Raw genomic sequence first — 14,872 nt, forward strand, 5'->3', positions numbered from 1 at the left:
AAAATAATATTTCTCATATAGGGAGTGAAATATTGGGAGGTGCATGAGTACATATGGAAAAGTAATATCCTAGTATGGGATTGGCGACCACTGAATAGATTCTATATCTCTCATTGATTATGTCATTTTCTTATATTTTCAAACAACACCCCCCTCCCCCGCTCCGGGTGCGCAGTCACAGTGACAGTTGCAGAAGTATTTTTAGGGTTTCGTGGACTTTAGTATATATTCCGGGAGACTCGTACTGATAAGACTTACAGACTGTGAAGACCTTTTACATCCATCTTATCTATGACTATGACCTTTCATCCTTTATACTGAAAGAGTGGAAAGAAAATCATGCCCCATCATCGTTATAAAGGTTTTACTTCTGGATGAATAAAAAGTTCTACAACTTTCCAATAGACTTTATACTCCAGCTCCTCGTCATTTTCAAGGTCTTTGTAATACTAATAATCCTAATTATAATAATAATTTTAATTCCGCAGCATTTTATAACTCGGAGGGAACTTGTACAAACAAAATAAGACGTTACAAAGTAAAACACAGTTCTACACATCCATACATAGCATTCTTATTCCCATGAAGAGGTCATCCTCCGGCCCATACAGTAGTCCGGCTCTCAGTGGATACAATTGTATCCAGTGCAGACAATGCTCTGTGAGCTAAACACATCACAAACCTCTCTGCTCGTTTGCTACAATGTATCAGTCTGGATTCCACAGAGCATTGTCAGCACTGATACAATTGTATCCACAGAGAGCAGGATTAAAGGGTTTGGCCACTAACTTTTTTATTAATGGACTATCCATATAATAGGCCATTAATATATGATTGGTGGGGGTGAGACACCCTATTATAGGGGGGTAGATCTGCCGTACCGGGCCGCAGACACTATGGGAATCATGGAGCTGCTGTGTTCTGGCAGCATAGGAGAACTTCCACCATTAACAGCTGATCAGCAGGGGTGTTGGGTGTCATACCGACCCCAATCACATATTGATGGCCTTTAGTTAGGGTTGGCCATCAATAAAAAAAAGTAGTGACCAAACCGTTTAAGTTCAAATAAAGGTTGTCAAAATAGGACAACCCCTTTAAAGTCACCATATTCGAAGCGTGAGATGGCTGCTATATAAAACTTTTTTGCTGCACATTTTTTAGGGTCTGAAGTTTTATATGCTGAAGAGCTTTGCTCCCGATGAACCTGGACAAATCCTCCTCTTAGACCTGAAGGATGGTGGCCTCAGTCCAACGCCTCTGCGCATCAGTGAAGGCTTCGACACAGATTCCTTTAACCCTCATGGGATTAGCCTGTACATTGATGAAAAGGGTAAGATGTCCAGGACTGATTCCTTCCAAATAGAATCCTCATGGGCGGGAATTTATCAGTACTACTGGATAATAACCAATCAGAGTTCAGCTCTCATTTTTAAAGGGGCTCATGCTACACTTTTACTTTGCACAAGTTTTGAATAAACCTCTTTAGATATCACCTACTTAGGTGGGAGTCATCAACAATATAATATATGGGGACAGCCCCATGCATCCACAACTTTCCCAAAGACCCTATTCTTATCATTGGGATGTCTAACACCAACCCCATCCCCACCCACCCGGAAAACCTCCTAAAAGAATCCACTCACTTAGGGTATGTGTCCACGTTCAGGATTGCATCAGGATTTGGTCAGGATTTTCCATCAGTATTTGTAAGCCAAAACCAGGAGTGGGTGATAAATACAGAAGTGGAGCATGTGTTTCTATTATACTTTTCCTCTAATTGTTCCACTCCTGGTTTTGGCTTACAAATACTGATGGAAAATCCTGACCAAATCCTGATGCAATCCTGAACGTGGACACATACCCTTATGGGCAGGATTTACTTAAATCCTACCTCTTTTTTTCTTGGAACAGCCCCAAATTTGCCAGGACTGTATCTGAAAAATTGGGACTGCAGGCGACTATAGTTACTTTGGTTGAAAAAAAAAGACTCCGGTACACAAGTGATTTATAGAGGGGTAATAATCTATTTGAGGAGAGGTGATTATATAATTATAGAGAGGCAATAATATGTCAGGATCACAAGATTTTTTTTTTTTTTTATACACCCTAAAATCTTGTTTGCTTTTGCAGCTGCTGCCTGACATTGAGTGCTGCTGCTCAGCTTACTTGTAACTAGAATGACCAGTCCTTCTCCTGCTCTGTAGTCACTAATAGAACACCCAGAATGAAATCTTACACAACTAATTAAAGGGGTTGTTTTGTTAAAAACAAAACAAAAATGAAATTGTATATGCTTAAATGAAGCATGAAGGGGGCTGGTTCCTTGGCTTAGTTTAGTCCAACTAATCTCTCATCAATTGGCAAAAGCCGAGAACAGCTACAAAAATCATCTCTTGCTCTGGAGGACCCATGAATAGCTGAATAATTTCAATGACTGCCTTGTAATACCTCATTTCTCCTGTGGAGGTGCTGCAGGGAAATTGAACACTTGTTCCTTAGTACATTTGGTTTTTGGATATTCTGTGATCAGAAAAGATTGACCAAGCCACACAACCCCTTTAATTCTCTTTGTCACCTCCACTGACCAGCAAAGATTTAATCTACAGTAGCACACATTGTCCAGATTAAAGACGATGATCCTGACGTGTACAGTATATTTAATGTATATGTAAGAAATAAAAAATGTGGCTAATTCTGGAGAAATTGTAAGTTGTTCCTCTGTTATTCCTCTTGGAATTAATGAATAAATTAACAATTGGCCGTCTCCTTATCAATTGGGTCTGCACGGTCACCACCGGAGCATGCAGACAGCGCCAATCATCAGATCAGTCACACATTTCCAGGAGGAATAATAGAGGATCGTCATATTTCAGAATTGTTCCAAAATATATATTTTTTTTTTAATGGGAAATGTATAGTAGACATGTCAGGGGTGTTTAGAGGTTTTATGTTCAAAGTTGCAAATGTAATCACGCACCTGGGAAGTAGGAGAGAAGACGTGTTCTGCAGCCTGGAGCTCGGTGTAAACACTTTTTCAAGGTCACCTAAGAAAGTCTTGGGCCTAAACACAAGGCTCACGATTATTATACCACAGGACACATATCAATGTCACTGATCTGGAGGCGGCCAATTAACGCTGGACACCAGCCAATGTGAAGTTCAACCGAGGGGAAATGGCCTCATGTAATAAAACCAGTGCAGATAAAACACAAAGAAGCCTGAAGGGCGCGTGTACTTTTAGGCTATATGCACACAGTGCGTTTTTGATGCTTTTTCGTGACGGTTTTTCTGCGTAGAAATGGAGCAAAAACTCTAGGGAATCCTTATGCAAGCTAATTCAATCTTGAAGTGTTGTGCACATGATCAGTAAATTTCCTTTGAGTATTCGCAGTGCGTTTTTTTTCTGCAGCAAGTCAATTCTTTATGCGTTTCTGCAGCGTTTTTCACCCATTGACTTCAATTGAGTCAATCAAATGCGCAGCAAAAACGCAGGTATGAAAATGTTTGCAAATTTACTGAGTTTTTGTTTCGCGTTTCCTATGGTGTTTCCCACGCTGTCACCTGTGTGACAGCATGGGAAACACCGGCGCGGTAGTTTTTATTGGTGGTAACCCTACAGCCAGCCGGTCACAATGCTGCGGGGTCATGCTGTCAGATGTCAGCGTGACCCTGCAGCTGTGACTGCCACCCGCAGTAACGCTACCACCGGTAAGACCATCGCTGTGGGGTCATGCTGTCAATTGTCAGCGTGACCCCTGCAGCTATAACTGTGACCCACAGCGGTGACCCGCACTAACACTACCACCGGGAGATGTTACCATGGGTCAGAGCATTGCGGGGTTATGCTGTCAGATGTCAGTATGACCCCGCAGCTGTGACTGTGACCCGCAGCGGTGACATGCAGTCAAAAACTTACCGTAGGTCAGCAGGCGTGGGCTGATGAGACTACTGCTCCCATTGGACTATGTCTGCAATGACAGCAGGTGCCCCTGATGGGAGACATATTCTCATTTGCTGGCGCAAAAAAAAAAATTATTACATACACATTCAAATGAAAAAAAAAATCCATGATGCCCTCGTCTCCTAGAAATAATGTAAAATAATAAAAAACCATATACTCACCTGTCCGCCGTAGCACAGGTAATCGTGAATGTCCCACGGCGATCTCACATATAGAACAGTCACATCGGGAGATGTGACCAATCTACCCGGCCGCCGGTGATACACTGACAGGAGGTAATCGCTCCCGCAGTGTATCACTGAGCTGCCGTGAGAGTTCACCAGAGTTCATCAGCTGATAAGCTTTGATGCTCTCACTTACAGCACTGCTGCATGAGAACTTTCTCACGGCAGCTCAGTGATACACTGCGGGAGCGATTACCTACTGTCAGTGTATCAATGACAGCTGCTGACACAAAGCCCTAATCCCATTACCCTGATGCCACACTGCGTCAGCATGAAAAAGGTGGTGTCGAACTAAGAAATTACATCACAAAACTTTTTGTTCAAATATCTTTATTTAGAAGCCTTCTTCGCTGTACAAAAACGCATAAAAAAGGCATGCAAAAAAGCACCAAAAACACGTCAACAAGCGCGTTTTTTCCGCAGCTTTTTTGCAGAAACCTTGCAGAAATTTCTGCAAATACTCAACATGCGCACATAGCCTTACAACTGTTCCTCATGTGCGTCTAAAGAAAAATGAATGTACTTTGCAAATCGTCTTTATTAAAAAATAATCAACTGTTTTGTTTGTGTATGCAGCTCCTATGCAAACCAATGTATCTTGCATGGATACAACAATGACACATTGTGTGGACTCCATTCCCTTTGCCCTATTTTCTTGCAATGTTGTGGTCAGAAAACGATGAGGCAGATGCATCTGGTGGCTCAGACTACACAGCGTTTGTAGTCTGTTGCCATGGAGACACCTGGTCTGCTGAGGAGCTGTAGACCCAAAACCGTAGATCTTTCATAAAAATTGTTTGAAAAATCAGATTTTTATCTTAGAGTCTCCTGATTTCCATCAGGGTTTTTCATGTAAACTTTTTTTTTTTTGGCGTTAAATCATGGTGATTTTGGGCTGGGTGTTTGCAAAAAAAATGTCAAAGTTATCGCATAAAGTTGTAAGGCGGTACATTTAACACGTTGCGCAGTCAATCTCTGAATAGGACCGCCCACTGGCCTGCAAAGGAAGGATAGAAATAAATAATGCTAGTTGTACTGAATATTTTCTCTATAAAAGTATCGTATACACTTGTATCAATCTTCTTCGCCCGCAGATCAGACTGCACACATAATGTGAACTGTTCCCTATAAATAATAATATTCTGGCTTCCTCCAGCCACCACTAGAGGGAGCTCACAACAAAGGGATCTGAATAATGAGTTCACATCCCCCTGGTGGCCACATAGAGAATTGCAGCCCTATAACTTGGACATCCCACAAAGCCCCCGATGTTCTATCGTAATTTCTCTCTGTCTTCCTTCTTACAGATGGCACAGTTTATCTCTTCGTGGTGAATCATCCTCACTTAAAGTCCGTTATTGAGATATTTAGATTCGTACGGGAAGAAAATTCTCTTATCCATCTGAAAACAGTGAGACATAAACTTCTCAACAGGTACAGAACCAGCTGAAAAGACCGTTCAGTTCCAAAAAAATGTATATACCGTAATCGATGCTGAGATTCGAGAGAAAAATCCAGGAGATTTCGAAAAGTGGAGTATGAAGCGCCATAAAAAATGTTGGTTATGTATACAGACCTTAAACCAGACCCCTAAAATTAAACCAGACCCCAATCCACATGCCTAACAAACACAGACTCCAAATCAGACCCCTTAAATTAACACAAAACTCCTGAACAAATAAATGAATGAATTAAATGAATCCAGACCCCTAAATAAATACAGACAGAAATCAATTCCTGGTATTTTATGGAAAAGTGAACTGACTTGACATCTGCACTTCAATAATATGGCTGTTAAAGGAGATATCCAGGATTAACACAATAGTTATTTCTCTTTTCCTAGATAGCGCTACTTCTGTACATAGGCCGTGTCGGGTATTGCGGCTCTTCTTCTTTCAAGTCAGTGGAACACAACAAGCAATACCAGACATGGCCTTTCACTGAGAGTGGTGCTGTTTCTGGAAAAACATCCTGGTCATCCACTGTAACTGTTTTCTACTTTTTTCTTTCTTTAGTGTTAATGATGTTGTTGCCGTTGGGCCCGAGAGCTTCTACGCCACCATTGATTACTACTTTGACAGCGTCTCCATGAAAACTGTGGAACTTGCGATCGGATTGCGATGGACCGGCGTCGTGTATTACAGCCCCGGGGACGTCAGGAAAGTGGTCACAGGATTCTATAGCGGCAATGGAATCGCCATGTCTAAAGACAAAAAGTAAGCAGTCTTCTCATTGCCAACCAATCCATGGGGGGTCATATGAGACAAAGCGCACCGGCTACGAGGATGACACTCGCCACATTCCCAGGCTGGAATACGCCGCAGTCTAGTTTCCTATCCCACTGACCTACGAGATCCAATGAAATTACAAGTGCCCCACCAATAGGGGGCAGTGTTCTGCTATCCCCTATATTCTTCACTGTTACAGGAGCCGCGCCCAAAACTAAACTAAAGTTACTTTCAAAATACCGTATATCATTTGGTGGTTTACTCGGCAAAAGGGTCCCGTCTAACTGGTCTGTTGGCAACGGCTTCAGCTTTTTATTTGTTTAAAGTCTTGGGAGTGAAAGGGTTAATGCAAAGCAGTTCAGTAAATTCCGTATTGTTTTACTGTGACATTTGTGTCTTGTTCTAGATTTATCTATGCTGCCGATGTCACAGCTCACACCATCAGTGTCTACAAGAAAAATGAAGATTGGTCCCTCACCCCTGTAAAGGTAAAACTATAGATCTGTCTGTCATATATAGAGATGTACTATCTGTCTATTATCTATCTATCTATCTATCTATCTATCTATCTATCTATCTATCTATCTATCTATCTATCTATCATCTATCTATCATCTATCTATTATCTATCTATTATCTATTATCTATCTATCTATCTATCTATCTATATATCTATCTATCTATCTATCTTCTATCTATTATCTATCTATCTATCTATCTATCTATCTATTATCTATCTATCTATCTACCTATCTATCTATTAATCTATTATCTATCTATTATCTATCTATCTATCTATCTATCTATCTATTATATATCTATTCCACTATGTAACACAATTTTTGTTCCTTGGTCCAAAGTGTGTTTTCCTAACCCGTTATGTCCTCTTTCACACTTCAGTTGTTTGGCGTCAGTCTAAAACCGTCATTTTCCTCAAAAAACGGATCCGGTTTTTTTTTCGACGGATCCGTTTTTTTCCCCATAGACTTGCATTAGTGACGGATTGTGACGGATGGTCGTCCGTTCCATCCATCATGCGACGGATCCGTCAAAATTTAGCGGACGTCATCTAGACATTGACGGTCAATGCAACGTTTTTTGTCTCCGTTGAAATGGCGGATCGCGACGTATCCGTCGCGTCCGTCATTTCATAGAATGGCCACCTATGGGCGACGGATCCGTCGCGACCGTCATTTCGGCGGATCCGTCGCCCCAATCCGTTTTTTCAATTTTTTTCAATTGCGCATGCTCCAAAAAGTATATACAACCCCCGAGTAACGGATCCGTCAAAAAAACGGATCCGTTACATCCGTTTTTTCAACAATTGTGACGGATCCGTCGATCCATCACTTTGTCGGAAGTGACTGACGCCAAACGACTGAAGTGTGAAAGAAGCCTTATGCCTAAAACAAATAGAAAATAGTTGTTGTTCCACAAAATCTTTGCTTCTGTGATCAGGACAACGAAATTTTGAAATTTGTCTGTTTTCGGGAAAATTCTCCATTCGTATTCAATACTGAGTAGTCTTCATTGTCCTGATCACAGAAGCAAAGTTTTTGTGGAACAACAACTATTTTCTATTTGTTTTAGGCATAACGGGTTAGGAAAACACACTTTGGACCCAGGAACAAAAAATAAATAAAAAATTGTTACATAGTGTTATCTATCATTTTCTATCTATCTACCTTTAAGGTTCACATCTACCAGAACCGAAACGTTGCTGAGATGGGCTAATAAAAGTAGCTCCTGCCTTTTCCACTACTAATGGCTGCCTCCGTTTTTTGGAATCCTACATTTATTATTATTATAGCGCCATTTATTCCATGGCGCTTTACATGTGAGGAGGGGTGTACATAATAAAAACAGGTACAATAATCTTGAACAATACAAGTCACAGCTGGTACAGGAGGAGAGAGGACCCTGCCCGCGAGGGCTCACAATCTACAAGGGATGGGTGAGGATACAGTAGGTGAGGATAGAGCTGGTCATGCAGCGGTTTGGTCGATCGGTGGTTACTGCAGGTTGTGGGCTTGTCGGAAGAGGTGGGTCTTCAGGTTCTTTTTGAAGGTTTCGATTGTAGGCGAGAGTCTGATGTGTTGTGGTAGAGGGTTCCAGAGTAGGGGCGATACGCGAGAGAAATCTTGTATGTGATTGTGGAAAGAGGAGATAAGAGGGGAGTAGAGAAGAAGATCTTGTGAGGATCGGAGGTTGCGTGCAGGAAAGTACCGGGAGACGAGGTCACAGATGTATGGAGGAGACAGGTTGTGGATGGCTTTGTATGTCATGGTTAGGGTTTTGAACTGGAGTCTCTGGGCAATGGGGAGCCAGTGAAGGGATTGACAGAGGGGAGAGGCCGGGGAATAGCGGGGGGACAGGTGGATTAGTCGGGCAGCAGAGTTTAGAATAGATTGGAGGGGTGCGAGAGTGTTAGAGGGGAGGCAAAAGAGCAGGAGGTTACAGTAGTCAAGGCGGGAGATGATGAGGGCATAGACTAGGGTTTTTACAGATTCTTGGATTAGGAATGTACGGATCCGTGAAATATTTTTGAGTTGAAGTTGGCAGGAAGTGGAAAGGGCTTGGATATGTGGTTTGAAGGAGAGATCAGCGTCAAGGATTACCCCGAGGCAGCGAGCTTGTGGGACAGGGGAGAGTGGGCAGCCATGTACTGTAATGGATAGGTTCGTTGGGGGGGACGCGTGAGATGGGGGAAAGATGATGAATTCTGTTTTGTCCATGTTAAGTTTTAGAAATCTAGCGGAGAAGAAGGATGAGGTTTGGTGTATGCCTAGGGGGCTCTGCACCCGACTCTACTTTTCTATTCTCACTTTTGTGTTTTTTTTGTGCTGCTCTAATGCTTTTTCTATCTATCTCATATCTATCTATCTATCTATCTATCTATCTATCTATCTATCTATCTATTATCTATCCATTATCTATCCATTATCTATCTATCATCTATCTATCTATATATCTATGTATTATCAATCTATCTATTATCTATCTATCTATCTATCTATCTATCTATCATCTATCTATTATCTATCTATCATCTATCTATCTATCTATCTATCTATCTATCTATCTATCTATCTATCTATCTATTATCAATCTATCTATTATCTATCTATCTATATACATCAAAACAAGGAAATAGGAAGCGGTGAGCCATAAAATAACATCATTTTTATTGAAACACATAGGTTAAAACCATTTACGGTAACAATTAGCATAAAGCAGGGACAATGCTATGCAAAAGGACCTCCAAATAAAGGCAAAAAGTAGATAAGGTGAAAAAAAGAATAATGAAAGGATAATCCCAAAATAAACAGAGTAGTTATCAGGGCCTATGAAAATAAATAAATAAATACATATATATATTTTTTTAATAATTAAGGGAGTTAAATAAGGGAAACCCCTAATACGGGCAATGACCCAGCATGAGTAAAAAAACATCATTAAGGGTAACAGTTTGAATTTAAATGAAATCGTATACAGTAAAAGAACACAGTGCATCAGCAGAAAAGTGGCCCAAAAATAATTGAGCGTGAGCACGAGTGCGTAAAAGAGGTATGTGGGAACATTACCTTTAAGAGCTGGCTACACCTCAAAATTTGTCTAATTTAAAGGAGGAGTTGTAGAAAAACTTCCCATGGGTAGTTAAGTGACCGCTTAAATAGAGAAGGGGACCATATTTAGCTATGAGACATGATGTATAAACAATAGAGTAACCCAAAATGGTTAAATATGAGCAAAATGTGTAAGGAAAACATGCTGAGACATTTACCTTTAAGTGGTGGCTGCCCCCTGACGCGCGTTACGCGTATAGCTTCATCTCAGGGAATGTACGTTAGTGCCACTTATAAACGCCCTAACGCAATGTGGACCTAGCCTAAAAATGTGAAATGTTTGGCTGAAATAAAAGGCATTTTGTCACCACAGGGCTGAGGAACGGCACGATAATGAGGGTCTGCAGGACGTAGTAAATAGAGTTGGTGATTTTGTCCACATAAATGGCGTCTTCAATGCTGAGAACAACAGCCATCTTGTAATACCATAAATGTATTCTCCAGCAGGACAATGAACCCAAAGATGGCACCGGTTTGCTGTTCCTCACCCAGATTAAGCCTGCCACACAGTTGTTTCAGTTTCAGTTAATAACTGTGTACCAACCTACATATGGAAATATTAATCATTGTCATCTGTTTGGTAGAATTGGTTACTCATACTCCCGACTATAACCCTACAAAATCCCTGATCGAGCACAAGAACCTAGAAGAATTGGTGAAGGAGAAGGGCGGTCACCAAGTATTGATGGGGCTTAGGCCTCATTCAGACGTCAATCCTTTTCACATGTGAGGAAAAACTGACCGCGTTTCCTCAGTGATTTCAGTCAGAGTTTCATCAGAGTTTTATCAGCGTTTGGTCCAAATTTCTCTTTCCTGCCCGTAAAAAAAAAAAGTTTTTGCACCTTCTCCTATCTCATACTCCATTTTTTTTTTCACGGACCCATACTCATGCATTTCTGATTTTGATCTGAAATTCGGATCAATATCGGACACATCGCTGCCATTTTGCACATCGTCCGCAACAAATCACGGATATGTGAAGAGCCTCAAGAACCATTGTAGGTGCATGAAAACCACAGATGGCGCTCGTACGCAAATAATGGACGTCTGATCGAGGCCTTAGATTTCACTTTTGTTCATCTTCTTTGCATTTTGTTAACGGTTAAAAATAAACTATAATTTTATTTCCACAATTGTCTAATACTTTTGCATTGTATTGTATGTCTGCTCATATCTAACCATCTTTCTTCACATTTTTAATGTATTTTTCTCTCTTTTTTTGCATACTAGGAGGTAGATCTGGATACCCTTCTGGAAAACCTGTCGGTGGATCCCGCCACTGGGGATATATGGACAGGAGCTCATCCAAACGGATTCAAGCTCTTCATGTACAACCCAGAAGATCTCCCCGGCTCGGAGGTCAGTGATGACAGACACGGGTCATTCACTGGTGGTCACCGGAGGGGAAGTCAGGCTGTTGCTAAGCAACATAATTGTCCACGGCCTATAAATATGCTGAGGAAGGGGCAGCACAATCATTGCTGGCGGAAAGATTTTTCAGGAGGCGGGAAACAAAGGCCCCACCTGTAGTTTAATTACCCCACTGATAAATTGCATTAAAGTAGCCCCCAAGATGATGGTCACACATATATTATAAGCACAGCATGGAGGCAGTACAAGTACCCCCTAAACACGGTCTTTTTTGCCCATAGCAACCACAGTTCAGCTTTCATTTTTCCAAAGCTTCAGAAATAAATGCTGCACGGTGATTGGTTGCTAAGAACAACAAAGATAGACAGTTTTGATAAATCTTCCTCGGGGTCTCCCCTATGGGGTTCACTTACCACAGTGTGAGTGCAAAGTGATAGCAAAATGCCCCCATAACAGTAAATAGTACCTGAAAATATATGTGTGCCCCTATAACAGTATATAGTACCCTCAAAATATATAGGTGCCCCTATAACAGTATATAGTACCCTCAAAACATATATGTGCCCCCATAACAGTATATAGTACCCTCAAAATATATATGTGGCCCTATAACAGTAATCCGTAAGCTCATAAAACAGTGACCCCCTAACAGTATAGTACCCTCGCAATATAAACGTGCCCCATAACCAGTATCCTCGTAATTAAAAAAATGCCCCATAACAGAAAACAATACCCTCATAATAAATACGTGCCCTCATAACTGTACACAGTACCCTTAAAATAATGATGTTCCTCTGTAAAAGTATATAGTACTCTCAAAATAAATGCCTCCATTAATCTACATCGTACCCTTACAATTTAAATAAGCCCCATAACAGTAACCTCCTAATAATAAAAGTGCCCCCATATCAGTACACAGTACCCTCGTAATAAAAAAAAGTGACCCCATAGTAGAAAACAATTGAAAATATAAGTATGCCCCCATAAAAGTATATAATAAAAATGTGCCCCGATAACAGTACTCAGTGCATTAATAACAGCAGACACAATGCCCCATAGCACAACAGGTCGTGCCCCCAGACTCGGACACAGTGCCCCCATTAGAAGACATAGCACAGTATGAGAATACAGGTAGGTACAGAACCCCAAAACTGAATCTCACCCAGTGCCCTATTATAGAACCAAACACAGTGCTCCCCAAAAAGCCATACCCATAGTGCCCCAATACCAGAACAAGGCACGGTGCCTTATAACAAAGCTAGCCATGCAGCCGCCTAATAGAATGGGATATGATGCCCAATAACACCCCCAGCCACTATGCCCCCATTGTAAAGCCAACCACAGGGCCCCCCTAGAGTTAGCCATGGAGATCCCAACATGGAGTTATCCACAGAGCCCAATATCGTGGCAGATCCAGCCAGGATACCCCAATAATAGTGACAACCATTTAGCTCTGAGAATAGCCCTGCCGAGTGCTGCCCCCTAGCTGCGGTGCAGGAGCCATTCTATGCTCTACGATCAGGATACGAGAATCTGGCCCATCAATAGATAACTACTTCCGCTTCGGGGGCCATCGCACACGTGACCTACATGTGGCCTCCATTCCTCTCCGGGTGTTTTCACTGATTTTTTCATTCTTTTGTTCTCCAGGTCTTCCGTGTACAGAATATTCACTCAGATAATCCCGTCATCACCAAAGTCTATGCGAACAATGGCTCGGTGATCCAGGGGTCGTCCTGTGCGTCCGTATATGAAGGCAAGCTCCTGGTGGGCACAGTATTCCATCGAGCCTTGTTCTGCCAGCTGGAGTAACGTTCCTAAAATTGTGAAGGACGAAATGCTGCAACTACTGTGAATTTTTTTTTTTACTAAATATAAACCGAAATAAAAACTCAATTTAACCAAAAAATATAATTTGAGTACGGTAAATTGGGGTTAAAAAAATAATTTCAAAATGGTTTCCAAGGGAAAAAAAAGGGAACACCTCTCAAGGTTTAGATTCATGCCACCATACTTGGGCAAGTTCACACTAGTCGAAGAGAACGATGGCACCACCTGATTTGTGACTTTTGGGTTTATGTGGCATGGGGATATCTATGAATAACCATTCGCAGAGGTCGTCTGCAGCGCCCCAGAGTCCTGGTCGTTGCAGTACTGAAGCTCTGCCGCTAAGTGGAGCTATGGTATGTCTGATGGCACTGAAGGAGTTCATCTGACCAGGTATCACATACACCAATACATTTCACAGCCGGGCCTCCAGGGGGAGCTAAGGGTGCTATTTATTAGGCCACTCCTCACCGTGTGGGTAAACTGGGGGTCAGGCAGGAAGTTAGTTGAGAAAGCTGACTGGGTTGGAACTAGGCAACACCTTGTGGCAGAGGGTGTTGTGGGGGAAGATTCGGTAGGGTCCCTGTCAGGTTTGGGACCCTGACAGAGGCCTGGCAATGAGAGATAACGTCTCGGGACCGTGCCTGCTCAGCATAGCGGCGGTGCCCTAAGAGAGGATCAGAAGCTAGATATATTGTGCTGAGTGAGAAACGGGATCAAAGCAACAAGGAGAATACCAGTAGGAGTCGTGCTGTAAGACCGAGGCAACATCCTACTGAGGCGCACAGCCGGCGGCCGGAACGCCAAGGAAGTATTTATATATCTAGCTCCAAGCAATACTTCAAACCAACGGCAGGACAATCAGTCACAGGCGGGCTGTCTCACCTAAATCACCTAAGAAGACATAGGGGGCAACCTGTGGAGAGGGGCGACTCTAGGGTCCCGGAAGAGCTCCGAGCCTACCCGTCATACGGGTGCGTCCCAACCATAACACCGGGAGGGACGGATTAGCAGAACATCATCTAATCGAGTTGTGAGGGAACACGAGAAACAGACACAACAGTTGTGGGGACTTTCCGTAAGCACAGCAGGGGAGGACCACAACACATAGTGCTAGCAGGAAGGCACAGATTTCCACCTGCAAAGAGAACTCTGGAGGTGCCATTGGACCGGCCGGACTTGCGCAGCCTGGTTAACCGTATTCCGGACTGAGGACCCAGAGATCTTCAGTAAAGAGGTAAAGAGACTGCAACCTGGTGTCCTCGTTATTTACTGCACCGCACCACAACAACACCGTCACCATTCACCACCCTTGCACCGGACGTCCCCCTAGCAGGCAGGGCCACGGACCGGGTCCAGCCACCGTGACAACCCCCCAGAACAGAGACTCAGAGGCCCGGTACCAGGTGCCCCTCGGCCCTGCGGCGGGTGGGGGCGCTCCATTTTGGCGTCACGAACAGGATCTACTTAAGCCTGAAGAATCAGGTCATGTGTGCCTTGGAACTGTGAGTTATTGTGCTTGGACTGTGCTTTATTACAAGGACTGTGTGTTGCCACTTGCCGCCAGAAGTTCCCGCCAAAACCGCCGCCATTGCAGCGCCACGGAGAAGCGCAGGAGAAGAAGAGGGGCGTGGA

At 42.7% G+C, this 14,872-nt stretch overlaps 1 protein-coding gene across 1 annotated transcript in view; it reads left to right on the forward strand.

Moving 5' to 3' along the window:
- Positions 1–13,328, forward strand: part of LOC143781515 (serum paraoxonase/arylesterase 2-like) — a 28,522-nt gene extending 15,194 nt beyond the window's left edge. Inside the window, exons 4-9 of the mRNA XM_077268148.1 lie at positions 1,162–1,330; positions 5,493–5,619; positions 6,201–6,401; positions 6,820–6,901; positions 11,270–11,398; positions 13,061–13,328. Coding sequence (XP_077124263.1) covers positions 1,162–1,330; positions 5,493–5,619; positions 6,201–6,401; positions 6,820–6,901; positions 11,270–11,398; positions 13,061–13,222 — 870 coding nt within the window. The 3' untranslated portion in view covers positions 13,223–13,328. The remainder of the gene's footprint in view (positions 1–1,161; positions 1,331–5,492; positions 5,620–6,200; positions 6,402–6,819; positions 6,902–11,269; positions 11,399–13,060) is intronic.
- The last annotated feature ends 1,544 nt before the right edge of the window (positions 13,329–14,872 follow it).

The sequence above is a fragment of the Ranitomeya variabilis genome, chromosome 6, assembly GCF_051348905.1.
Source record: "Ranitomeya variabilis isolate aRanVar5 chromosome 6, aRanVar5.hap1, whole genome shotgun sequence".
Classification (NCBI taxonomy): Eukaryota; Metazoa; Chordata; class Amphibia; order Anura; family Dendrobatidae; genus Ranitomeya; species Ranitomeya variabilis.